Source organism: Mobula hypostoma, chromosome X2 (assembly GCF_963921235.1).
Source record: "Mobula hypostoma chromosome X2, sMobHyp1.1, whole genome shotgun sequence".
NCBI lineage: Eukaryota > Metazoa > Chordata > Chondrichthyes > Myliobatiformes > Myliobatidae > Mobula > Mobula hypostoma.
Window position 1 is genome coordinate 6,796,207 of NC_086129.1, and position 25,508 is coordinate 6,821,714.

Here is a 25,508-nt window from a genome sequence, read left to right on the forward strand (position 1 = left end):
TCTCTGGAGACAGCTTATCCACTGATGTCTACTATAAGCCTACTGACTCTCACAACTATCTGGACTATTCCTCTTTTCACCCTGTCTCTTGCAAAAATGCCATCCCCTTCTCGCAATTCCTCCGTCTCCGCCGCATCTGCTCTCAGGATGAGGCTTTTCATTCTAGGACGAGGGAGATGTCTTCCTTTTTTAAAGAAAGGGGCTTCCCTTCCTCCACTATCAACTCTGCTCTTAAACGCATCTCCCCCATTTCACGTACATCTGCTCTCACTCCATCCTCCCGCCACCCCACTAGGAATAGGGTTCCCTTGGTCCTCACCTACCACCCCACCAGCCTCTGGCTCCGTAACTTCCGTCACCTCCAACGGGATCCCACCACTAAGCACATCTTTCCCTCCCCCCCTCTCTCTGCATTCCGCAGGGATCGCTCCCTACACAACTCCCTTGTCCATTCGTCCCCCCCATCCCTCCCCACTGATCTCCCTCCTGGCACTTATCCGTGTAAGCGGAACAAGTGCTACACATGCCCTTACACTTCCTCCCTTACCACCATTCAGGGCCCCAAACAGTCCTTCCAGGTGAGGCAACACTTCACCTGTGAGTTGACTGGGGTGATATACTGCGTCCGGTGCTCCCGATGTGGCCTTTTATATATTGGCGAGACCCGACGCAGACTGGGAGACCACTTTGCTGAACATCTACGCTCTGTCTGCCAGAGAAAGCAGGATCTCCCAGTGGCCACACATTTTAATTCCACATCCCATTCCCATTCTGACATGTCCATCCACGGCCTCCTCTACGTAAAGATGAAGCCACACTCAGGTTGGAGGAACAACACCTTATATTCCGTCTGGGTAGCCTCCAACCTGATGGCATGAACATCGACTTCTCTAACTTCCGCTAAGGCCCCACCTCCCCCTCGTACCCCATCTGTTACTTATTTTTATGCACACATTCTTTCTCTCACTCTCCTTTTTCTCCCTCTGTCCCTCTGAATATACCTCTTGCCCATCCTCTGGGTCCCCCCCCCCCACTTGTCTTTCTTCCCGGACCTCCTGTCCCATGATCCTCTCGTATCCCCTTTTGCCTATCACCTGTCCAGCTCTTGGCTCCATCCCTCCCCCTCCTGTCTTCTCCTATCATTTTGGATCTCCCCCTCCCCCTCCAACTTTCAAATCCCTTACTCACTCTTCCTTCAGTTAGTCCTGACGAAGGGTCTCGGCCTGAAATGTCGACTGCACCTCTTCCTATAGATGCTGCCTGGCCTGCTGCGTTCACCAGCAACGTTGATGTGTGTTAAGAGGAATTTCTATTTACCTTGGTGAGAGACGAGTGTGTATGTGTGTTGTGCCACCAAACACCAGCGCTGACTAACAGAGGGAATCTGGAGCAGCACCACAACACCAACCACCAGAAATTTAAAGACACCTACCCCGCAAATAGAGCAATCTGTGTCAGGAAATTTGAGCAGCTGAAATCGGGGTTGAAGGCCCAGCAATCGTTTTTCACAAAACATGCTGCTCAAAGTAAGGATTGACAAGTGTTAAAGGACTTGTCACTCTGTGAATATTTTTCACTACAGTTTGATGAATCCCTGGATGTAATGCAAACAGCTCAGCTTGTTGTATTTGTCAGAATGGCTTTCCAGGATTTTACAGCAAAGGAGGGCTTCCTGACTCTTTTGCAGTTAAAGGAGAGAACGAGAGGTGAGGATATTTACACTGAGTTTAAAAATATATCTCTGTGAAAATGACATCCCCATTCATAAACGGGTGGCAATTACTACTGACGGGGCCCCAGTAACACGCGGTGTGCGTGTTGGTTTTATAGCACTGTTCCGTAATGACTCTGATTTTCCCAGCTTCCTGGATCATCACTGTGTGATTCATCAGCAGGCCTTGGCTGGGAAGGTCGTGGACTTTTCTCATGTAATGACACTGGTGGTCAAACTGATTAACTTGATTCGAGCAAAAGCACTTCAGCACCGCTTATTCAAGGTGTTATTGTCTGAGCTCGATGCCGCTTACGGAGACATAATTCTTCATGCTGATGTTCGGTGGCTGAGTCACGGGAAAGTGCTGCAACGATTTGTTCACTTGCTGCCCAAGATGAAGACTTTTCTGTCAACAAGAAACAAGGAGCATGAGGAACTGTCCGATGATGCATGGCTACTGGATTCAGGGTTTCTGACAGACCTCATGGCTAAATTAAACGCACTTAACAACGAGCTCATGGGAAAAGACCCGACACCTTGCCCCACATGATAAGCGCAGTAAATGCGTTTAAGGCCAAGCTCAGTGTTTGGATTTCAAATTTAAAGAACGGGAGGCTGACACACTTTCCCAACTTGGAGAAAGTGCTACAGGCCATCAAGGAAAAAAGTGCTTTTCGCCCTGAGCAGTACTGTGCTTACCCAGACCAACTGGCAGTCGAGTTCGATTGGCGTTTTGGCGCTGTTGGTCAGGACGGTTTCAATTGTGCTTCGGTAGAAGTTAAGCAACAGCTTTTGTGGGAGTTTGGCCTGTTTCAGCTTTCTGAGAAAGAAAAGTCTTTGTTGTGCGTTTTTTTACAAGCATCGAGGCGTTGGTGGTCCATGTCAGCTGTTTTGACAAAATAACTCCAAGGAACTTCAGGTTTTCCACACTTTCCACTGCCTCTCCATGTATATGGAGGGGGGTGTGTACTCTGACCTTTCATCTCCTGGTCAATGATCAGCTCTTTTGTTTTAGAAGTGTGAAGGACCAGGTCGTTGTCCTTACATCACTCCGTCAGATGATCCACCTCAAGCCTGTAAGCTGTTTCAGCCTCGTCCGAGATCAGGCCAGCCACTGTGGTATCGTCCGCAAATTTAATGATGGAGTTGGAGGTGTGGATGGGGGTGCAGTCATGTGTGAAGAGGGTGTAGACCACAGGGCTCAGCACACAGCCTATTTTTTAAGATGAGGGTGGTGGAGGTGTGCTTACCAATTCTGACTTGCTGTGGTTGGTCTGTGAGAAAGTCCATGACCCATGATCACAGGGAGGAACCAAGGCCAAAAGTGTTCAGTTTGCTGACCAGTTTATGGGGTTCAGGACATCAGGCAGTGTGGCGTCATCATCTAGCAGCAGATTATTGGTTTTGTAGTCTGTCAGCGCCTTGATGCCTTTCCACATACTGCGGGGGTTGTTGTTATCAAACTGACTTTCCATGCGCAGTTTGTATTTGTGCTTTGCATCCCTGATGCCCCTGTGGAGATTCCCCCGTGCTTCACTGTAGGCTTGTTTGTCTCCTGACCTGAAGGCTGCATCGCGCTCCCTGGGTAGTCCCTCACATCACTGTTAATCCATGGCTTTTGATTGGGAAACACCTTAACTGTCTTTTGTGTTATTCCATTTTCTGAGCAAAACTTAACATTCTTAAAGAAAGACAGCTATGGCCTGTTTGATCTGGTAGTTACAGTGTTTTCTTGGTTGAATTAATTTGACAGTTTGACAAAAGCATTTTATGTAATTCAAATACAATTAGCCCAAATAAAAGGCCTTAAGTTGGAAGTGCAATCTGAGCTGTTTTTTTCTCTGAACGATTTAGTAGGTCGATCTTGTCTTTAAGTAAGGCCGAGGTAGGGGATCTTGGACTTAAAAAGGTTGAAGGTCTACATTCATCAGTGTGTTTTGTTGCGAATTCAATCAGGTTCGTAAGGCACGATCTGCCCTAGACAGAGCCATGCTAACTATCCCACATCAGATTATGCTTCTCCAAATGCTCATAAATCCTGCCTCTCAGAAGCTTCTCCAACAACTTGCCCTCCACTGAAGTAAGAACCACTGGTCTGTAATTTCCTGGCTTGTCTCTACTCCTTTTCTTGAAAAGGAAACGATGTCTTCTAATCCTCTGGTACTTTTCCTCTCCCTATTGATGTGCAAAGATCATCAGCAGAGGCTCAGCAATTTCCTCCCTCACTTCCCACAGTAGCCTGGGGTAAATCTCCAGCTGAGTACCCCCAAATTGAGTTGAGATTGGTAAAGTTGTGGTGCCAGAGCTCACATTCCAAGATCATATAGAAACAAGTAAAATTGTGAAATGAATAGATAATATAGAGGCAGGAACCTAGAGGGCATTGCCTCAAGAATTAGGGGAAATTGGGATGGAGGTGAGGAGGAACTGCTTTTCTGGGAGAGTGTTGAATCTGTGGATTTCTCTGCCCAATGAACGAGTGGAGGCTACCTCAGTAAATATATTTGAGAAAAGGTTGGATAGATTTTGGCACAGTAGGGGAGTTAAGGGTTATGGGGAAAAGGCAGGTAGGTGGAGATGAGTCCATGGCCAGATCAGCCATGATCTTATACAATGGCGGAGCAGGCTTGATGGGCCAGATGGCCGACTCCTGCTACTATCTCTTATGTTCTCACCACAGACTAAAATCTCTCCTGAAATATTGTCCTTCACCCATTGTTGTCTTTTGCAAATATTTTTACAGGTTTGAAATGGCAGAACACTTGTGTATGGGAATCTCAAACACAACAACACATCAGTTTTGCTGTCTGGATATTTAAGGAGTGACCAAATATTTTCTTTGCTACACCAACACATCTGTTGTTGATCCTTGGAGATGAAGAAGTATCTCATCCCAGTTGGTAAATGTATTCTGTCTCTGAGATGAAATTTTCTGTTTTAACTCTGTGAAATTCACTGGAACCGGGAATTGAGAACACACCAGCACTAGTTCACTGGAGATCAGTTCTTCAACTGCATTGATCGTACAAGGCATTCAAACATCTGACTTTCTGAATCGCCAGAGAATTGTTCGCAGTGAGATATCATTCTCCTTTTCTCAGTGTGGGAAGAGGATACCCGCAGGCACGCCAGTGAGTTCACAGTGGGGAGAGGCCATTCACCCGCTCTGTGTGAGGGAGGGGAACCACTCAGTCATCCAGTCTGAAGATACATCAGCAAGTTCACACCATAGTAAAATGCTCCATCTATTCTGCAAGCGGAAGCCATTCTGTTATTGATGGTAAAAGTATATCAAAAAATTCACCAGTGAGAGGACATTGACCTGCTCGGACGGTGGGAAGACATTCACACACTCAATCACGCCACAGTGACACCAGCGAGTTCACACTGGGGAGAAGCCATTCACCTGCTCTGAATGTGGGAAAGGATTCACTCAATCATCTCAACTGAATGAACACCAGCGAGTTCACACTGAAAAGATGCCGTTCACCTGCTCAGACTGTGGGAAGGGATTCACTCAATCGTCCACACTACATAGACACCAGCGAGTTCACACTGGGGAGAGGCCATTCACCTGCTCAGACTGTGGGAAAGGATTCATTCAGTCAAATCACCTACTACAGCATCAGTTAGTTCACACTGGGGAGAGACCATTCACCTGCTCAGCCTGTGGGAAGGGATTCAATCAGCGTTCTCAGCTCCTGACACACCAGCGATTTCACACTGGGGAGAGGCCATTCATCTGCTCAGACTGTGGGAAGGGATTCACTCACTCATCCGACCTACAGAGACACCAGCGAGTTCACACTGGGGAGAAGCCGTTCATTTGCTCTGAATGTGGAAAGGGATTTGCTCGGTCATCTGTACTGAAGTTACATCAGCGAGTTCACACTGGGGAGAAGCCGTTCACCTGCTCAGACTGTGGGAAGGGATTCACTCACTCGTCCGACCTACAGAGACACCAGCGAGTTCACACTGGGGAGAAGCCATTCACATGCTCTGAATGTGGGAAGGGATTTGCTCGGTCATCTCGTCTCTTGAAACACCAGCAAATTCACACTGGGGAGAAACCATGCATTTGCTCAGAATGTGGGAAGGGATTCAATGATTCAGCTCACCTGAAGGTACATCAGTTTGTTCACGCTGCAGAGAGACCATTCACCTGCTCAGACTGTGGGAAAGGATTCATTCGGCATTCTCAACTACTGACACACCAGTTAGATCACACTGGGCAGAAACCATTCACTTGCTCTGAATGTGGGAAGGGATTCACCCATTCAGCTCAAATGAGGGAACATCAGCGAGTCCACACTGGGGAATGGCCATTCACCTGCTCTGAATGTGGGAAAGGATTCACTTGGCAATCTGAACTGATTGAACATCAGCGAGTTCATACTGGGGAGAGGCCGTTCGTCTGCTCTGAATGTGGGAAAGGATTCATTCGGCGTTCTCACCTACTGACACACAAGTTCATTCACACTGGGGAGAAACCATTCACATGCTCTGAATGTGGGAAGGAATTTGCTCGGTCATCTCATCTCTTGAGACACCAGCAAATTCACACCGGGGAGAAACCATTCATCTGCTCAGAATGTGGGAAGGGATTCAATGATTCAGCTCACCTGAAGGTACATCAGTTTGTTCACACTGCAGAGAGACCATTCACCTGCTCAGACTGTGGGAAAGGATTCATTTGGCATTCTCATCTACTGACACACCAGTTAGATCACACTGGGGAGAAACCATTCACATGCTCTGAATGTGGGAAGGGATTCACCCATTCAGCTCAAATGAGGGAACATCAGCGAGTCCACACTGGGGAATGGCCATTCACCTGCTCTGAATGTGGGAAAGGATTCACTTGGCAATCTGAACTGATTGAACATCAGCGAATTCACACTGGGGAGAAACCGTTCATCTGCTCTGAGTGTGGGAAGGGATTCGCCCGGTCATCTAATCTGAAGCAACATCAGAAACTTCACACTCGGGAGAGGCCATTCAAATGCTCTGAATGTGGGAAGGGTTTTGCTCGGTCATTTCAACTGAAGGTACATCAGCGAGTTCACACTGGGGAGAAACCTTTCAGCTGCTCTGAATGTGGGAAGGGATTCACTGAGTCATCCAAACTTGTGAGCCACTACCGAATTCACACTCGAGAGAAACCGTTCACCTGCTCAGATTGTGGGAAGGAATTCACTCGGTCGTCTGAGTTTAAAATACATCAGCAAATTCACACTGCGGGATGCCTCTCACCTGTTCTGAATGTGGGAAAGGATTCACTCAGACAACTCAATTAAGACTATAAGATATAGGAGCAGAAGTCGGCCATTCGGCCTTTCGAGTCTGCTTCGCCATTCAGTCATGGGCTGATCCGATTCTTCCAGCCATCCCCACTCCCCTGCCTTCTCCCCATACCCTTTGATGCCCTGGCTAATCAAGAACCCATCTCTCTCTGCCTTAAATGCACCAAATGACTTGGCCTGCACAGTTGCTTATGGCAATAAATTCCACAAATTACCACCCTCTGAGTAAAGTAAGCTCTCCTCATCTCTGTTCTAAATGGATGTCCTTCGATCCTGAAATTGTGCGCTCTTGTCATAGACTCCCCTACCATGGGGAATAACTTTCCCATATATACTCTGTTCAGAGCTTTTAACATTCAGAATGTTTCAATGAGATTCCCACCCCCACCCCGACCCCCACCATTCTCCTGAACTCCAGGGAATACAGCCCAAGAGAAGACAGATGCTTCTCGTATGGTAACCCTTTCATTCCTGGAATCATTCTTGTGAATCTTCTCTGAACCCTCTCCAATGTCAGTATATCCATTCTAAAATAAGGAGCCCAAAACTGCACACCATACTCCAAGTGTGGTCTCATGAGAGCCTTATAGAGCCTCAACATCACATCCCTGCTTTTATATTCTATACCTCGAGAAATGAATGCCATCATTGCATTCACCTTCTTCACCACCGACTCAACCTGGAGGTTAACCTTTAGGGTATCCTGCACAAGGATTTCCAAGTTCCTATCCATCTCCGCATTTTGAATTCTCTCCCAATCTAAGTAATCGTCTGCCTGTTTATTTATTTCACCAATATGCACGACCATACACCTTCCAACATTGTATTTCATTAACTACTTCTTGGCCCATTCCCTGAAACTATCTAAATCTCTCTGCCGGCACTCTGTTTCCTCAGCACTGCCCGCTCCTCCACCTATCTTTGTATCATCAGCAAATTTAGCCACAAATCCATTAATCCAATAGCCCAAGTCATTGACATACATCGTAAAAAGCAGTGGTCTCAACACCAACCACTGTGGAACTCCAGTGGTAACCGGCAGCCAGCCAGAATAGGATCCCTTTATTCCCACTCTGTTTTCTGTTGATCAGCCAATGCTCCACCCATGGTAGTAAATTCCCTGTAATTCCATGGGATTTATCTTGCTAAGCAGCCTCATGTGCAGCACCTTTCAAAGGCCCCTGAAAATCCAAGTATACCACGTCTACTGCATCTCCTTTGTCTACCCAACTTGTAATTTCCGCAAAGAATTGCAGTAGGTTAGTAAGGCAGGATTTTCCTTTCAGGAAACCACGCAGGCTTTGGCCTATCTTGTCATGTGCCTCCCAGTACTCCGTAATCTCATCCATAACAATCGATTCCAGCAACTTCCCAACCACTGAAGTCAGGCTTTCAGGTCTGTAGTTTCTTTTCTGCTGCCTCTCACCCTTCTTAAACAGCGGAGTAACATTTGTAATTTTCCAGTCATCAGGTACTATGCCAGAATCTATCGATTCCTGAAAGTTCGTTACTAATACCTGTGCAATCGCTCCAGCTATTTCCTTCAGAACCCAAAGATGCATTCTATCAGGTTCAGGAGATTTATCCACCCTCAGACCATTAAACTTCCTGAGCACCTTCTCAGTCGTAATTTTCACTGCATGTGCTTCACTTCCCTGACACTCTTGATTGTCCGATATCCAGTACTGCAGATGTCTTACACCGTGAAGAATGATGCAAAATACGCACTCAGCTCCTCTGCCATCTCTGTGTCTCCCATTACAATATCTCCCGCGTCATTTTCTATTTGTCCTATATGTATCCTCAACTCTCTTACCCTTTCTATGTTTGTATAACTCTCGCTTCGTCTAGTGGCTTAATATAGGGGATGATAGCCCCTGGCCCGGACAAACTTAAGAAATTTTATTTGAGTGGATGTTGCGTGGTGTCCCCTGTTACAAATCAGTACGAAATAACAAACAGTGCACAATATGTGATTAAACGATTGAGCTTTATAACTCCTAATTTGACGATATGGTTCGTGAAGAAAACAAAAAAGAAAAAGAGCCCATTCTAATGAAACAGTCTATTGTACAATGTTGGATCTCACTGGTAAGCTATTCGTCCACCATCGACCTCTGATCCTCGCTGACCTTCGGACCCTCACTACAAGTCCACTCCATCCGAGGTCTACCAACTCTCTCCATTGGCGTCTTCGCTGCTCATTTCTCCCCGGCAAACGACCCGTGAATTCCCGGCTCCCAGACATGCAAGAAAGAACAACATCCTGCTCATTGGCTAGCATGCCCCATTATCTCTCGCCATAACCCAAACATTGCTGCCGCAGAGAAACCATTACCTCAGCAGTGGAACATTACAGTGAAGCCATTACATCAGCAGTGAAAACCTTACAGCGTGTTACATTTCAAAAATGCTTTTCGTATCCTCTTGATATTAGTCACCAGCTTCCTTTCATAATTCATCTTTTCCTTCCTCATGACCTGCTTAGTTTTCTTCTGCAAGTTTTTAGAAGCTTCCCAATCCTCTATCTTTCACTAACTTTTTCTTCCTTGTCTTTTGCTTTTACTTTGGCTCTGACTTCACTTGTCAACCACGGTAGTGTCCTTCTTCCATTTGAAAATTCCTTCTTGTTAAGAATATATCCGTCTTACACTTCCTTCATTTTTTGCAGGAATTCCAGCCATTGCTGCTCTGCTGTCCTTCCTGCTAGAGTCCCTTTCCAGTCAACTTTGGCCAGTTCCCCTCTCATGCAATTGTAATTTCCTTTATTCCACTGAAATACCAACACATTGGAATTTAGTTTCTCCTTCTCAAATTTCAAAGTGAACTCGGATCATATTTTGATCACTGACCCCAAGGGTTCCTCAACCTTAATCTCACTTATCACCGCCGGATCATTGCACAACACCCAATCCAGCACAGCCAATGCCCTAGTGGGCTCAACAACAAGCTGTTCTAAAAAGCGATCCCTCAGACATTTTGCAAATATGCTCACTTGAGGTCCAATACTGGCCTGTTTCTCCCAATCCATTTTCATGTTAAAATCACCAATAATTAACATGACATTGCCCTTCTGATATGCCTTTTCTATCTCCTGCGGTAATTTGTAATCCACATCCTGACTGCTGTTTGGAGGCCTGTATAGAACTGCCATGAGGGTCCATTTACTCTTGCCATTTCTTACCTCCAACCATAGAGACTCTACACCTTCTGATCCTGTGTCATCCCTTTCTGATGGGTTAATATCATTTCTTATACACAAGGCCACACCACCCCCTCTGCCTACTGACCTCTCTTTCCGATACACCGTATATCCTTGGATGTTCAGCTCCCAATGGCGGCCATCCTCTAGCGAAGTTTCAGGGGTAGGCAGAACATCATACTTGCCAATCTGTAGCTGAATTTCAGGATCATCGATTTTAATTCTTATGTTGTGTGCATTCTAATATATCACTTTCAGTCCAGTATTGAATGAACATCAGCGAGCAAACACTGGGGAGAAACTGTTCAACTGCTCAGACTGCGGGAAGGAACATCCAAATATACAACATCCACTGCATCTCCCTTGTCTAGCCTACTGGTAATTTCCTCAAAAAATTGTAATAGGTTTGTCAGGCGGGATTTTCCTTTAAGGAATCCATGCTGAGTTCTGCCAATCTTGTCATATGCCTCCAGGTACTCTGTAACCTCATCCTTGATAATCGACTCCAACAACTTCCCAACCACCGATGTCAAGCTAACAGGTCTGTAATTTCTTTTTTTGCTTCCTTGCCCCCTTCTTAAATAGCAGAGTGACGCTTGCAATCTTCCAGTCCTCCGGAACCATGCCAGAATCTATTGACTTTTGAAAGATCATGGCTAATGCCTCCGCAATCTCCACAGCTACTTCCTTCAGAACACGAGGGTGCATTTCATCTGGTCCAGGAGATTTATCCACCTTTAGACTATTCAGCTTCCTGAGTACTTTCTCTGTCGTAATTGTCACTGCGCACACTTCTCTTCCCTGCTCCGGTACACTGAGTGTCTGGTATACTGCTGATGTCTTCCTCAATGAAGACTGATGCAAAATACTCGTTCAGTTCCTCTACCATCTCTTTATCTCCCATTACAATTTCTCCAACATCATTTTCTATCAGTCCTATATCTACTCACACCTGTCTTTTACACTTTATATACTTGAAAAAGCTTTTGTATCCAAAGTGATATTATTTACTAGCTTCCTTTCATAGTTAATCTTTTCTCTCTTAATGACCTTCTTAGTTTCCTTTTGTAAGGTTTTAAAAACTTTCCAATCCTCTGTCTTCGAACTAATTTTTGCTTCCTTGTATGCCCTCTCCTTTGCTTTAACTTTGGCTTTAACTTCTCTTGTCAACCACGGTTGCATCATTTTTCCATTCAAAAATTTCTTCTTTTCTGGAATATACCTGTCTTGCACCTTCCTCACTTCTCACATAAACTCCAGCTACTGCTGCTCTGCCGTCTTTCCTGCCAGTGTCCCTTTCCAGTCAACTTTGGCCAGTTCCTCTCTCATGCCACTGTAATTCCCTTTACTCCACTGAAATACCGACGCATCAGATTTCGGCTTCTCTTTTGAAATGTCACAGTGAACTCAATCATGTTATGACCACTGCCTCCTGAGGGTTCCTTCACCTCAGTCTCTCTAATCACCTCCGGTTCATTACACAATACCCAATCTAGTACAGCCGATCCCCTAGTGGGCTCAACAACAAGCTGTTCTAAAAGGCATCTAGCAGACATTCTACAAATTCTCTCTCTCTCGAGATTCAGTGCCGACCTGATTTTCCCAATCCACTTGTATGTTAAAATCCCCCACAAATATCTTAACACTGCCCTTCTGACAAGCCTTTTCTATTTCCTGTTGTAATTTGTAGTCCACATCTCTGCAGCTGTTTGGAGACCTATAAATAACTGCCATCAGGGTCCTTTTACCCCTGCGATTTCTTAGCTCAACCCATAAAGATGCTGCACCTTCCGATCCTATATCACCTCTTTCTAATGATTTAATATCATTTCTTACCAATAAAGCCACGCCTCCCCCTCTGCCTACCTTCCTATCCTTCCGATACACCGTGTATCCTTGGACATTCAGCTCCCACAGACGTGCATCCTTTTGCCACGTCTCAGTGATGGCCACAATATCATACCTGTCAATCTGTAGCTGTACGACAAGATCATCCACCTTATTCCTTATGCTGTGTGCATTTAAGTATAACACCTTAAGACCAGTATTTGGTACTTTTCGCTTTAATTTCACTGCAACTTTATTGCACTGCAACTCATCCCAATGGCTACAATTTGCCACATCACCTGCCTGCCTTTCCTGACATCTTTACTACTCACTATCTTAGATTTATTTCTGTTTTCCCCTTCCTCCACTCTGTCATTCCGGTTCCCATTCCCCTGCCAAATTATTTTAAACCCTCCCTAACGGCTGTATTAAACTTTCCCGCCAGGATATTGGCCCCTTTCGGGTTCAGGTGTAACCTGTCCTTTCAGAACAGGTCATACTTCCCCCAGAAGAGATCCCAATTATCCAAGAATCTGAAGCCCTGCCCCCTGCACCAGTCTCTCAGCCACACACTCATCTGCCTGATCCTACCATTCTTGCCCTCGCTAGCACGTGGCACAGGTAGCAATCCCGAGATTACTACCCTGGAGGTCCTGCTTCTCAGCTTCCTTCCTAACTCCTGGAAATCTCTCTTCAGGACCTCCTCCTTTGTCCTATCTACATCATTGGTACCAACATGTACCAAGACAACTGGCTGCTCACCCTCCCCCTTCAGAATATTCAGGACCCGATGCGAGACATCCCGTACCCTGGCACCTGGGAGGCAACACACCATGCGGGTATCTCTATCAGGCTATAGAATCCCCTGTGACTACCGCATTCCTCTTCTCTCTCCTTCCCTCCTGCACAACAGCGCCAGGCTCAGTGCCAGGGACCCGGTCACCGTGGCCGTCCTCTGTCAGGTCATCCCCCCCAACAGCATCCAAAACGAGATACTTGTTGCTCAGCGGGCAGCCACAGCGCTGCTCTTCACTATCCGAGCATTTCCCTTCCCTCTCCTGACAGTCACGCAGTTTTCTGACCCCTGTAGCCTAGGGATGACTACCTCCCTGTAGCTCCTGTCTATTACCTCTTCACTTTTCCTGATAAATTGTCGGTTATGAAGCTGCAGCTCCAGATCCCTAACACGGTCTCTGAGGAGCTGCATCTCGGTGCACCTGGCGCAGATGTGGCCATCAGGGAGGCTGGAAGTCTCCCAGGATTCCCACATCTGACAGCCGAAAGAAATATATGATTTAACTCCATTCCTGTCATCGTAGTGCTTGTCGAGATTTGAAACAGAACATGACAACTCTTCGCTGCTGTTTTTCGTTCGGCCTTCCCTGAGATATTGGTCTTTCAAATCAACTGATCCCGAAGACGAGCGGTGTTCGTTTAATGTTCAGATGTTCTTTCCAGCCGCTGTGACGGCTTCATTTTCCTTTTGAGAGTGTTAGTTACCGGCCCTGTTTGGCCTTGCGTTTATTGTTTCATTTTCCGTTTAGCACTGTTCGTATTAAAATCTGTGAAATACCGACCTGCTTCAGTGTCTCTCACTCCGCACCTGAGTCGTATCCGAACCTGGTAACATTACCAGATGCCCTTTCCTCGGGACTCAGCCGAGGTTGATCAGGCCCAGCCTGTCCACATCCCATGTACCAAGATAATGAAAGCCGTGTCATTTCGACGGTTCAGTTGTTTTTATATCTCTTTATTTGGTTTTGTTTGACATTTTGGAGAGTAGAATGTTTTAAGGTGTATGTATAACGCCTCATCTCAAAGTAAGTGAGATGTGACTTGCCTGCTTTTGATTTACACTGATCTTTATTCTAAATCTGGGAACAGAGAATTGCGTGGGTTAAGTTAACAAGGTTTACTGGAGATTCAGTGTCATTCCACCCTGTCACTTTGGGTTTTGTGTTGAACCGTTTTCTGTGCTCCCAGCTTGGGTTTAACTTACTGGTTCTCTGCCTTTTCTTGATATCACGTCATTTTCATTGGCATTTCGTGTATCGGGAAAATGAGAAGGGTGCCACTGTTAGGATAACTTGTGGTTGGGAAAATAGCCCGTCTTGTGCTTCTGATCTCTTCACCGAGATTCAGTATCAAGGAGCCCTGCGACTTTTGTGTGGCCCATGCATCAGAGTTTGCTCCGATCAGGATTTAGGGACACGGATGTGGAGATATAGAGTTCAGATTGTATTTTGGATCAATATGTTGGAAGTTAGAGGTCAGACTAGCGTTTGGGGACATGGTTGTGGTGGGATTGAGGGCAGGACAGGGTCCAGTTTCAGGGATGTAGGGTATTAGACGTCAGATTAGATGAGAGTTTAGGTTTAGGGATGTGGGGTGTTTGAGGTCAAATTAAGCTTCAGGGACAGTGGTATGGAGATTGAGAGGTGAGATTAGGGCCTCGGATGAGGGATGTGGAGAGGTACAGATTGGCGTTTAGGGACATGGTTGTGGTGGGTTAGAAGGCTGGTTAACGTTTAGGGACGGGAAAGTGGGGTGTGAGAGGTCAGACTAACCTTTAGGGACAGTGAGGAGGGGGGGTTGTGTTCGGTTTAGGATTTCAAGAAAGGGATGTTAAGAAATTAGTATTCATATGACAGTAAGGTGCAGGGATGAAACGTTGTGAGAGGCTACGTTTATGTATGGGGACAGAGATATGGCGGGGGGTGCGTAGAACTCAGGTTAGGGTTTAGGGACAGGAATGTGGAGAGGCAAGGTTCAAATTATGCTTTAGGGTCTGCGAAGTGGGGTGTTAGTGATCAGAATAGATTAGTTTTGGGGACAGACATGTGGGGTGATAGACATCAGAATACATTAGGGATTAGGGACAGTGATGTGGGGTCTTAGACATCAGATTAGGTTTAAGTACAGACATGTGGGGTGTGAGATACCAGATTGCATTCGGGTTTAAGGACAATACTGTGGGGTGATCGATATCAGATTAGGTTTAGCTACAGACATGTGGGATGTTAGATATTAGATTACATGAGGGTTTAGGGACAGAGGTGGGGTGTTAGATTCCAGAATGCATTAGGGTTTAGCGACTGTGATGTGGGGTGTTCGAGATCAGAATAAGTTCAGAGACAGAGATGTGAGGAGTTACAATGCAGATTAGGATTCAGTGGCTGGGATGCCATGTTGTGGGAGGACAGATTTAGACTTGGGGACAGGGGTCTGGGTTTTAGAGATCAGTCTGAGTTTCAGGACAAGTATTTGGGTGAGTTAGAGATCAGTTTGGGTTCAGGAACAAGCATGTGGGCGTGTTAGAGATCAGTTTGGGTTTAGGAAGAACCACGTGGGCGTGTTAGAGATCATTTGGGTTGAGGCGCAGGCATGTGTGTAAGTTAGACATCGGATTAGGCAATGAAGACGAAGCTTAGAAAGGTTAATGGGGGCTTGCGGCGATTCCTTTGCTTGCATCTTCGGAAAAAGCTCTATTTCCATCTTTAATATCTCTATTTTTCCATTTCATGGTTCTTTTTAAAACCCTTACCTGGGGTTAGACACTGATTACAGTTCTTTGCCGAAATGCGACCCGCTGTCGGGGTTCCATTACTCGCCGTTGTTCGGCACGCCAAAGGCTCGGCCCAAGAGTTCGGCTCCAATTCGGAAGCCGAGGATTTCGGGGTTCTCGAGACGGGCGGATCGAGGGTGGTGTCACGACAGGAGACCCGTTTGTCGTCGGGGGTGTCGGAATATCTGCTGTGTGTCTGAAGACCCGGGATCTTTGCGATCTTCAGGCACAGAACTCGAAAAAAGAAGCGACGTAACGGACATTTAACATCGTAAACCAGCCAGTTGTTTGTTCTGTCCCGGTTTCACCTCTCACCTCATCTCCCCCCACATTCTGACTCCCTCCCTTCCTTTCCAGTCCTGAAGACGGGCAACACACATAAAAGTTGCTGGTGAACGCAGCCGGCCAGGCAGCATCTATAGGAAGAGGTGCAGTCGACGTATCGGGCCGAGACCCTTCGTCAGGACTAACTGAAAGAAGAGATAGTAAGAGATTTGAAAGGTCTCGGTCTGAAACGCCAATTGTTCACTCCTCTCCGTAGTTGCTGCCGCCTCCCCGAGTTCCTCCAGCATTTTGTGTGAGTTGCTTTGCATTTCCGCATCTGCAGATTGTCTCCCGTTTAAACCAATGCGCATGCGTGGTTGTCGGGACCAATGCGAATATCGCGCATGCGCTGAGTAGACGAGAGGCTCACACCGGGCGGTGGCAGGTAAGAGCGAGCTCCGGGCGGTAAAAAGTAATCACCGGCGTCTGAAACGCGACCGAAGGACAATTACTGTGATTTCCAGCCACACTTACGCTGCACCCCACGACAGTCCCAGTCCTTTCCCTCTCTCTCAGTCCCACGATCCGTACCCGGGCCCAAGAAAGCTTTCGACTCATAGGCCGCGGGCGTCTCCGCCGCCAGTTTTGCCGCACATGCGCATTCCTGTATTTCGATGCCGGACAGGGAGGTTTCTCCTCGTGAGGGCTTCTGGGTAAAGAGGCAGCCATGGGCGATCGTACCAGTGTTGTCCCGTCAGTCAAGGGAAGTGCGAGCGGATGTATCTCCCAAACACTGCCGAGCTCCAGCTGTGTAAATCCGAGAATTATGAACTCGGAACAAAAATATAGTTCCCAGTTCATCTCGGTTGAAGAGTTTACCTTTCATTCAGTGAGAATGTCAATTAGTGCTGTATGGAAATAAAACCTTCCGTCAGATTTACTTCTCTCTAGGTAAATAACGATATGAAACACCTTTGCCTCGATGACAAGTGACTTGTGGCTTTCACATCACAAAAGTGCTGCACTCTAATGAGAATAACCACTGCCCTCCACTTTATATTCATTGGCATTGCCATCGATGGGTTCCTCACTGTCAATCAGCTGGTGGGAGGGTATCCGAGTAATTAGTAAATCTCCAGGGTCATACATGTAGAAACAAGTGCTCTTTGTAGTGTTGTGGAACACGACCAGAACTTGAAATAATACCAAAGGACCGAGACAAATTGAGCCAAGTCATAGGTTGATTGAAGTCAGAAATAGCCCATTCTCACACAGACAGAAATACAGTCAGAGAATTTGATGGTCAGTCAGAAGGTCTGATCTGTGCCTTGTTAGAAGATGATTGCATATAGAAACATAGAAATCTACAATATATTACAGGCCCTTCAGCCCACAGTGTTGTGCCGTCCATGTAACCTATTCTAGAAACTGCCTCGGATTTCCCAACCGCATTGCACTCTGTTTTCCTGAGCTCCATGTACATATCTAGCAGTCTCTGAAAAGACTCCATGGTATCTGCCTCTACCATCATCACTGGCAGTGCATTCCATGCACCTACTACTCTCTGTGTGAAAATCCTACCTCTGACATCCCCTTTGACCCTACTTCCAACACCTTAAAACTATGTCCCTCGTGTTTGCCATTTCAGCCCTAGGAAAAAAGTCTCTGGCTATCTACACGATCAATGCCTTTCATCATCTTATACACATCTGTCAGGGCACCTCTCATCTTCCGTCGCTGGAATGTAATGTTGAAATTGTATAAGCCATTGGTAACGCCAAATTTGGAGTATTGTGTACAGTTCTGGTCACCGAATTATAGGAACGATGTCAACAAAATTGAGAGAGGACAGAGAAGATTTACTAGAATGTTACCTGGGTTCCAGCACCTAAGTTACAGAGAAAGGTTGAACAAGTTAGGTCTTTATTCTTTAGAGCGTAGAAGGTTGAGGGGGGACTTGATAGAGGTATTTAAAATTATGAGGGGGTTAGATAGAGTTGATGTGGATAGACTTTTTCCATTGAGGGTAGGGGAGATTCAAGCAAGAGGACATGAGTTGAGAGCTAAGGGGCAAATGTTTAGGGGTAACACAAGGGGGAACTTCTTTACTCAGAGAGTGGTAGCTGTGTGGAACGAGCTTCCAGTAGAAATTGTAGAGGCAGGCTCGATTTTGTCACTTAAAAACAATTAGGTTGTTATATGGACAGGAAAGGAATGAAGGATTGTGGGCTGAGTGCAGGTAGATGGGACTAGGTGAGAGTAAGCGTTCGACACGGACTAGAAGGGCCGAGATGGCCTGTTTTCTTGCTGTAATTGTTATATTTTTATAAATGAACAGAAAAAAAATCCACTACACTATAGAAGAAAAAAACAAAAAAAAGGGACTGGGCAGTGTACGACCAAAAAAGAAGAAAGAAAGACTTCCTGATCAAATCTAAAATGTCAGAAAAAAATGAAAGAGTAATAAATCAAATTAAATGAAAATATTGGATAAAAGATCACCAGATTTGTTCAAATTTAAAGGATGTATTGAATGTCCCACTTCTTATTTTCTCTAAACTTAAGCGGGACATAATGGAGGAGAGCCGATAGAAGACCGTCTCTCAGGAGCTTCTCCAGCAACTTGCCCTCCACTGAAGTAAGAACCACCGGTCTGTAATTTCCTGGCTTACCTCTACTCCCTTTCTTGAAAAGGGAACCATGTCTTCCAATCCTCTGGTGCTTTTCCTCTCCCTATTGATGTGCAAAGATCATCACCAGAGGCTCAGCAATTTCCTCCCTCACTTCACACAGTAGCCTGGGGTCTATCTGAAGTTGATACCCCCAACTTGAGTTGAATTTGCTAAAATTATTATGCCAGAGCTCACATATAGAGATCATATAGAAACATGTAAAGTTATGAAAGGAATAGATAAGATAGAGGCAGCAAAGTTGTTTCCACTGGTAGATGAGACTAGAACTGGAGGACATTGCCGCAAGGTTCGGCGGGAGATTGAGATGAGGAGGAACTGCTTTTCCCAGAGGGTGGTGAATCTGTGGATTTCTCTGCCCAATGAAGGAGTGGAGGCTACCTCAGTAAATATATTTGAGACAAGATTGGATAGATTTTTGCATAGTTGGGGAATTAAGGGTTCTGAGGAAAAGGCAGGTAGGTGGAGCTGAGTCCATGGCCAGATCAGCCATGATCTTCTTCAATGGCAGATCAGGTTCAAAGGGCCAGATGGCCGACTCCTGCTCCTATTTCTTTTGTTCTGATGTTCTCACCACAGACTAAAACCTCTCCTGAAATATTGTCCTTCACCCATTGATGTCGATTGCAAATATTTTTACAGGTTTGAAATGACAGAACACTTGTGTACGGGAATCTCAAACACAACAACACATCAGTTTTGCTGTCTGGATATTTAAGGAGTGACCAAATATTTTCTTTGCTACACCAACACATCTGTTGCCGATCCTTGGAGATGAAGAAGTATCTCATCCCAGCTGGTAATTTATTCTGTCTCTGAGATGAAGTTTTCTGTTTTAACTCTGTGTAATCCACTGGAACCGGGAGCTGACAACACACCAGCATTTGTTCACTGGAGATCAGTTCTCAACTGCACTGATTGTACAAGTGATTCAAACGTCTGACTTTCTGAATTGCCAGAGAATTGTTCGCAGTGAGATATCATTCTCCTTCTCTCAGTGTGGGAAGAGATTCACTCACAGGCTACCCACAGACACGCCAGTGAGTTCACAGTGGGGAGAGGCCATTCACCTGCTCTGTGTGAGGGAGGGGAACCACTCAGTCATCCAGTCTGAAGATACATCAGCAAGTTCACACTATAGTGAGATACTCCACCTGTTCTGACTGTGGGAAGCCATTCTGTTATTGATGCTAAAGGTATATCAGAAAATTCACCAGTGAGAGGACATTGACCTGCTCGGACGGTGGGAAGACATTCACACACTCAACCACAACACAGTGACACCAGTGAGTTCACACCGAGGAGAAGCCATTCACCTGCTCTTAATAGGGGAAGGGTTCACTCAATCATCTCAACTGAATGAACACGAGCGAGTTCACACTGAAAAGATGCCGTTCACCTGCTCAGACTGTGGGAAGGGATTCACTCAATCGTCAACACTACATAGACACCAGCGAGTTCACACCGGGGAGAGGCCATTCACCTGCTCAGACTGTGGGAAAGGATTCATTCAGTCAAACGACCTGCTACAACATCAGTTAGTTCACACTGGGAAGAGACCATTCACCTGCTCAGACTGTGGGAAGGGATTCAATCAGCGTTCTCAGCTCCTGACACACCAGCGATTTCACACTGGGGAGAGACCATTCATCTGCTCAGACTGTGGGAAGGGATTCATTCGCTTTTCCGCACTACAGAGTCATCGGCGGGTTCACACTAAGGAGAGGCTATTCACCTGCTCAGACTGTGGGAAGGGATTCACTCACTCGTCCAATCGACAGAGACACCAGCGAGTTCACACTAGGGAAAAGCCGTTCACTTGCTCTGAATGTGGGAAGGGATTTGCTCGGTCATCTGAACTGAAGGTACATCAGCGAGTTCACACTGGGGAGAAGCCATTCAGCTGCTCTGAATGTGGGAAAGGATTCATTCATTCATCTCAGCTCTTGAAACACCAGCAAATTCACACTGGGGTGAAACCATTCATCTGCTCTGAATGTGGGAAGGGATTCACTGATTCAGCTCATCTGAAAGAACATCAGTTTGTTCACACTGCAGAGAGACCGTTCACCTGCTCAGACTGTGGGAAAGGATTCATTTGGCATTCTCATCTGCTGACACACCAGTTAGATCACACTGGGGAGAAACCATTCACATGCTCTGAATGTGGGAGGGGATTCACTTGGCAATCTCAACTGAAGGAACATCAGCAAGTCCACACTGGGGAGAAGCCGTTCACTTGCTCTGAATGTGGAAAGGTATTTTCTCGGTCATCTCAACTGAAGATACATCAGCGAGTTCACACTGGGGAGAGGCCATTCAACTGCTCTGAATGTGGGAAAGGATTCATTTCTTCATCTCAGCTCTTGAAACACCAGCGAATTCACACTGGGGAGAAACCATTCATCTGCTCACAATGTGGGAAGGGATTCACCTATTCAAGTCAGCTGAAAGAACATCAGTTTGTTCACACTGCAGAGAGGCCGTTCACCTGCTCAGACTGTGGGAAAGGATTCATTCGGCATTCTCAACTACTGACACACCAGTTAGTTCACACTGGGGAGAGGCCATTCACGTGTTCTGAATGTGGGAAGGGATTCATTGAGTCATCTCAACTCAAGAAACATCAGTTTGTTCACACTCGGGAGAGGCCATTCAGATGCTCTGAATGTGGGAAGGGTTTTGCTCGGTCATTTCAACTGAAGGTACATCAGCGAGATCACACTGGGGAGAGACCATTCAGCTGCTCTGAATGTGGGAAGGGATTCACTTTGTCATCCAAACTTGTGTGGCACTACCGAATTCACACTAGGGAGAAACTCTTCACCTGCTCAGATTGTGGGAAGGAATTCACTTGGTCATCTGAGTTTAAAATACATCAGCGAATTCACACTGGGGGATGCCACTCACCTGTTCTGAATGTGGGAAAGGATTCACTCAGACATCCCAATTAAGACTATAAGATATAGGAGCAGAAGTCGGCCATTCGGCCTTTCGAGTCTGCTCCGCCATTCGGTCATGGGCTGATCCAATTCTTCCAGTCATCCCCACTCCCCTGCCTTCTCCCCATACCCTTTGATGGCCTGGCTAATCAAGAACCTGTCTCTCTTGGCTTAGATGCGCCAAAGGACTTGGCCTCCACAGTTGCTTGTGGCAACAAATTCCACAAATTTACCCCCCTCTGACTAAAGTAAGTTCTCCTCATCTCTGTACTAAATGGATGTCCTCCAATCCTGAAGTCGTGCTGTCTTGTCACAGCCTCCCCGACCATTGGGAATAACTTTCCCATATCTACTCTGTTCAGAGCTTTTAACATTCAGAATGTTTCAATGAGATTCCGACTCCCCCGCCCCCACCATTCTCCTGAAATCCAGGGAATACAGCCCAAGAGAAGACAGATGCTTCTCGTATGGTAACCCTTTCATTCCTGGAATCATTCTTGTGACTCTTCTCTGAACCCTCTCCAATGTCAGTACATCCATTCTGAAATAAGGAGCTCAAAACTGCACACAATTCTCCAAGTGTGGTCTCATGAGAGCCTTATAGAGCCTCAACATCACATCCCTGCTCTTATATTCTATACCTCGAGAAATGAATGCCATCATTGCATTCACCTTCTTCACCACCAACTCAGCCTGGAGGTTAACCTTTAGGGTATCCTGCACAAGGACTTCCAAGTTCCTTTCCATCTCTGCATTTTGAATTCTCTCCCAATCTAAGTAATCGTCTGCCTGTTTATTTCTTTCACCAATATGCATGACCATACACTTTCCAACATTGTATTTCATTGACTACTTCTTGGCCCATTCCCTGAAACTATCCAAATCTCTCTGCCGGCACTCTGTTTCCTCAGCACTACCCGCTCCTCCACCTATCTTTGTATCGTCGGCAAATTTATCCACAAATCCATTAATCCAACAGTCCAAGTCATTGACATACATCGTAAAAAGCAGTGGTCTCAACACTGACCACTGTGGAACTCCAGTGGTAACCGGCAGCCAGCCAGAACAGGATCCCTTTATTCCCACTCTGTTATCGGTTGATCAGCCAATGCTCCACCCATGGTAGTAACTTCCCTGTAATTCCATGGGATTTATCTTGCTAAGCAGCCTCATGTGCAGCACCTTTCAAAGGCCCCTGAAAATCCAAGTATACCACACCTACTGCATCTCCTTTGTCTACCCATCTTGTAATTTCCTCAAAGAATTGCAGTAGGTTAGTAAGGCAGGATTTTCCTTTCAAGAAACCACGCAGGCTTTGGCCTATCTTGTCATGTGCCTCCCAGTACTCCGTAATCTCATCCATAACAATCGATTCCAGCAACTTCCCAACCACTGAACTCAGGCTTTCAGGTCTGTAGTTTCTTTTCTGCTGCCTCCCACCCTTCTTAAATAGCGGAGTAACATTTGTAATTTTCCAGTCATCACGTACTATGCCAGAATCTATCAGTTCTTGAAAGATCTTTAGTAATGCCTACAAAATCTCTCCAGCTATTTCCTTCAGAACCCGAAGATGCATTCCATCAGGTCCAGGAGATTTATCCACCCTCAGACCTTTAACCTTCCTGAGCACCTTCTCAGTTGTAACTTTCACTGCATGTGCTTCACTTTCCTGACACTCTTGAATGTCCGATATTCAGTACTGCAGATGTTTTCCACCGTGAAGAATCATGCAAAATACGCATTCAGTTCCTCTGCCAGCTCTGTGTCTCCCATCACAATATCTCCCGTGTCATTTTCTATTGGTCGTATATCTATTCTCAACTCTCTTTTACCCAATGGCAGCCATCCTTTAGCCAAGTTTCAGATTTGGCCACAACGTCATATTGCCAATCTAGCTGAATTTCAAGACCATCCACTTTATTTCTTATGCTGCGAGCATTCAAATACAGCACTGTGTGGTGCACCCTCTCCAAACCTGTCATGCTACGTTTTGGAGAACAGGAACCCCCGAACTTGCCGGAAAGTCTGAGGAATGGAAATGAAACTTAACTGAGAAGATGTTGGATCATGAAAATGCATTTTGGACCGATGAGGCTGATGTTTGTTACTCCAGGATTACTTACAACACTATTGGAGCGACCAAGGATACCCCTTTCTGAGAGAGGTCTCGCCGGTCATCTGGTATTGAATGAACTCCGCACGTATACACAGGGGAGAAACTGTACAACTGCTCAGACTGCGGGAAGGAATTCACTCAATCATCTCAACTGAATGAACATCAGCGAGTTCACACTGGGTAGAAGCCGTTCACCTGTTCCAACTGGGAATGAATTCACACTTTCATCTTGCCTGTCTGCACACCAGACTGTTTTCAGCAGTGAGAGGACGTTGTCCTGCTCAGACTGTGGGAAGGCATTCACACACTCATCCACACTGCAGAGACAGTGGTGGGTTCTCACTGTGGTGAGGGTGATCACCTGCTCTGAATGTGGGATGGGTTTCAATCAGTCACTCATCCTTGTGTCACCCTGCCGGGCTTTGACCCATCGTTAATCGGAGAGATCAGAAGCTTCAGAGGGCGTAATTCACTCAAGTTGGCCAATTGAGCATTAAAGGCAGTGGTTTCAGGGCAGGTTATTTTTGAGCTTTCACCAGGGGCCAGTCAACAGTCGGGTTTGATTATCAAGAAGATGCCAACGTTAGGCAGCAGCAAATGGAGTGGCCGATGCTGGACTGGGCAGAGTTGGAGTGGAGACTTTGAGGCTTTACCTCTTTGAGGGTTCAGTCAGGACAGCCTTCGCACAGAGAAGGCAACATTACACTGGAGGTGGAAGTTTTTTTGCCCCCTTCCTCACACTTGCTCAGTTAGAACAGTCAAAATGCCAGGCAGGATAGTGGAAAGCTCCTCTTGCGGGATGTGGGAAGGCAGGAGACCCTCCTGTGTCCCCGATAACTACACCTGTGAGAAGGGCATCCAGCTTCAGCTCCGAATAATCCACATTAAGGAGTGGGAGCTGGAAGTGGATGAACTCCAGATCATTCGAGAGGCCGGAGGGGTGATAGGTAGGACATATAGAGAGGTAGTTGTAACCAGGCTGTACGCCACAGGGAACTGAGTGACAGTCGCAAAGCGGAAGTGGGGGGTGGGGGAAGCAAGTGCAGTGTACCCCTGTGTCCACCCCCTGAACAACACATATATCACTTTGGTCACAGTTAAAGACGGTGGGATGACCTGGCCAAGGAAGGTCACAGCAGGAGGGTCTCTGGCACTTAGTCTGGCTCTGAGACTGAGAAGGGGAGGGTGGAGAAGAGGCGAGCTGTGGTCATTGGTGAATCATTAGCTAAGGGAACTTACTGGATGTTCTGTGGGTGAGAATGAGATTCCAGGATGGTATGTAGCTTCCTGTGTGCTCCAGGTCTGGGTTATCTCCGGCCGAGCACTCAGCTTTGCTCAGGAGAGTGAACAGTGAAGGTCGTGATCCATGTGGGTACCAATGATATGGGCTGGTAGAGTAACGAGGTTCTGCAAAGGGAGTTCAGGGAGTGAGGTGCTAAGTTAAAGGGCAGCTCGTCCAGGGCTGTGACCACAGGTCTGTCATCTGTGCCACATGCCAAGAATAGGAAGATTATACAGTTTAACATGTGTCTAAGGATTTGGTGCAGGAGGGAGGGCATAATGTTATTGGATCATTTGAGCCCGCAAGGATTACTGTATGTACAGGAGTTTGCATTGGTGTAGAGGGGACATGGTTGCTGGAGGGTGAAGTGGGCGGACAGGTCTCTCTCTCTCTGTCAGACACACACAAACATATGCAGTGGAGTGTGAGGGAGGGGAGTGAGGAGGGATAAGGGGAATGAGGAGGATGGTGTTAGGGCTCATTCACAAAGTCTCAGACTCACCCAACCGTCCCCCTCTGGAATTGGTCCCATTCCCTACCCCAGGCTGGGGGTGAGCATTGAGTTGCCTTGCCAACAAGAAACTGAATTGTTTGATAGCATCT

General features: G+C 46.4%; 2 protein-coding genes across 3 annotated transcripts in view; one reads left to right on the plus strand and one right to left on the minus strand.

Annotated features, from left to right (window-relative positions):
* LOC134340926 (oocyte zinc finger protein XlCOF6-like) overlaps nucleotides 1-25,508 on the minus strand; it is a 408,299-nt gene that overhangs the window by 149,430 nt on the left and 233,361 nt on the right. The window lies entirely within an intron of this gene.
* On the plus strand, nucleotides 1,267-25,506 carry LOC134340729 (zinc finger protein 585A-like). The gene is made up of 2 exons (XM_063038196.1): nucleotides 1,267-7,000; nucleotides 19,787-25,506. Exons 1-2 carry the CDS (start codon nucleotides 5,194-5,196, stop codon nucleotides 21,517-21,519), a joined length of 3,540 nt encoding a protein of 1,179 aa, XP_062894266.1. The 5' UTR covers nucleotides 1,267-5,193; the 3' UTR covers nucleotides 21,520-25,506.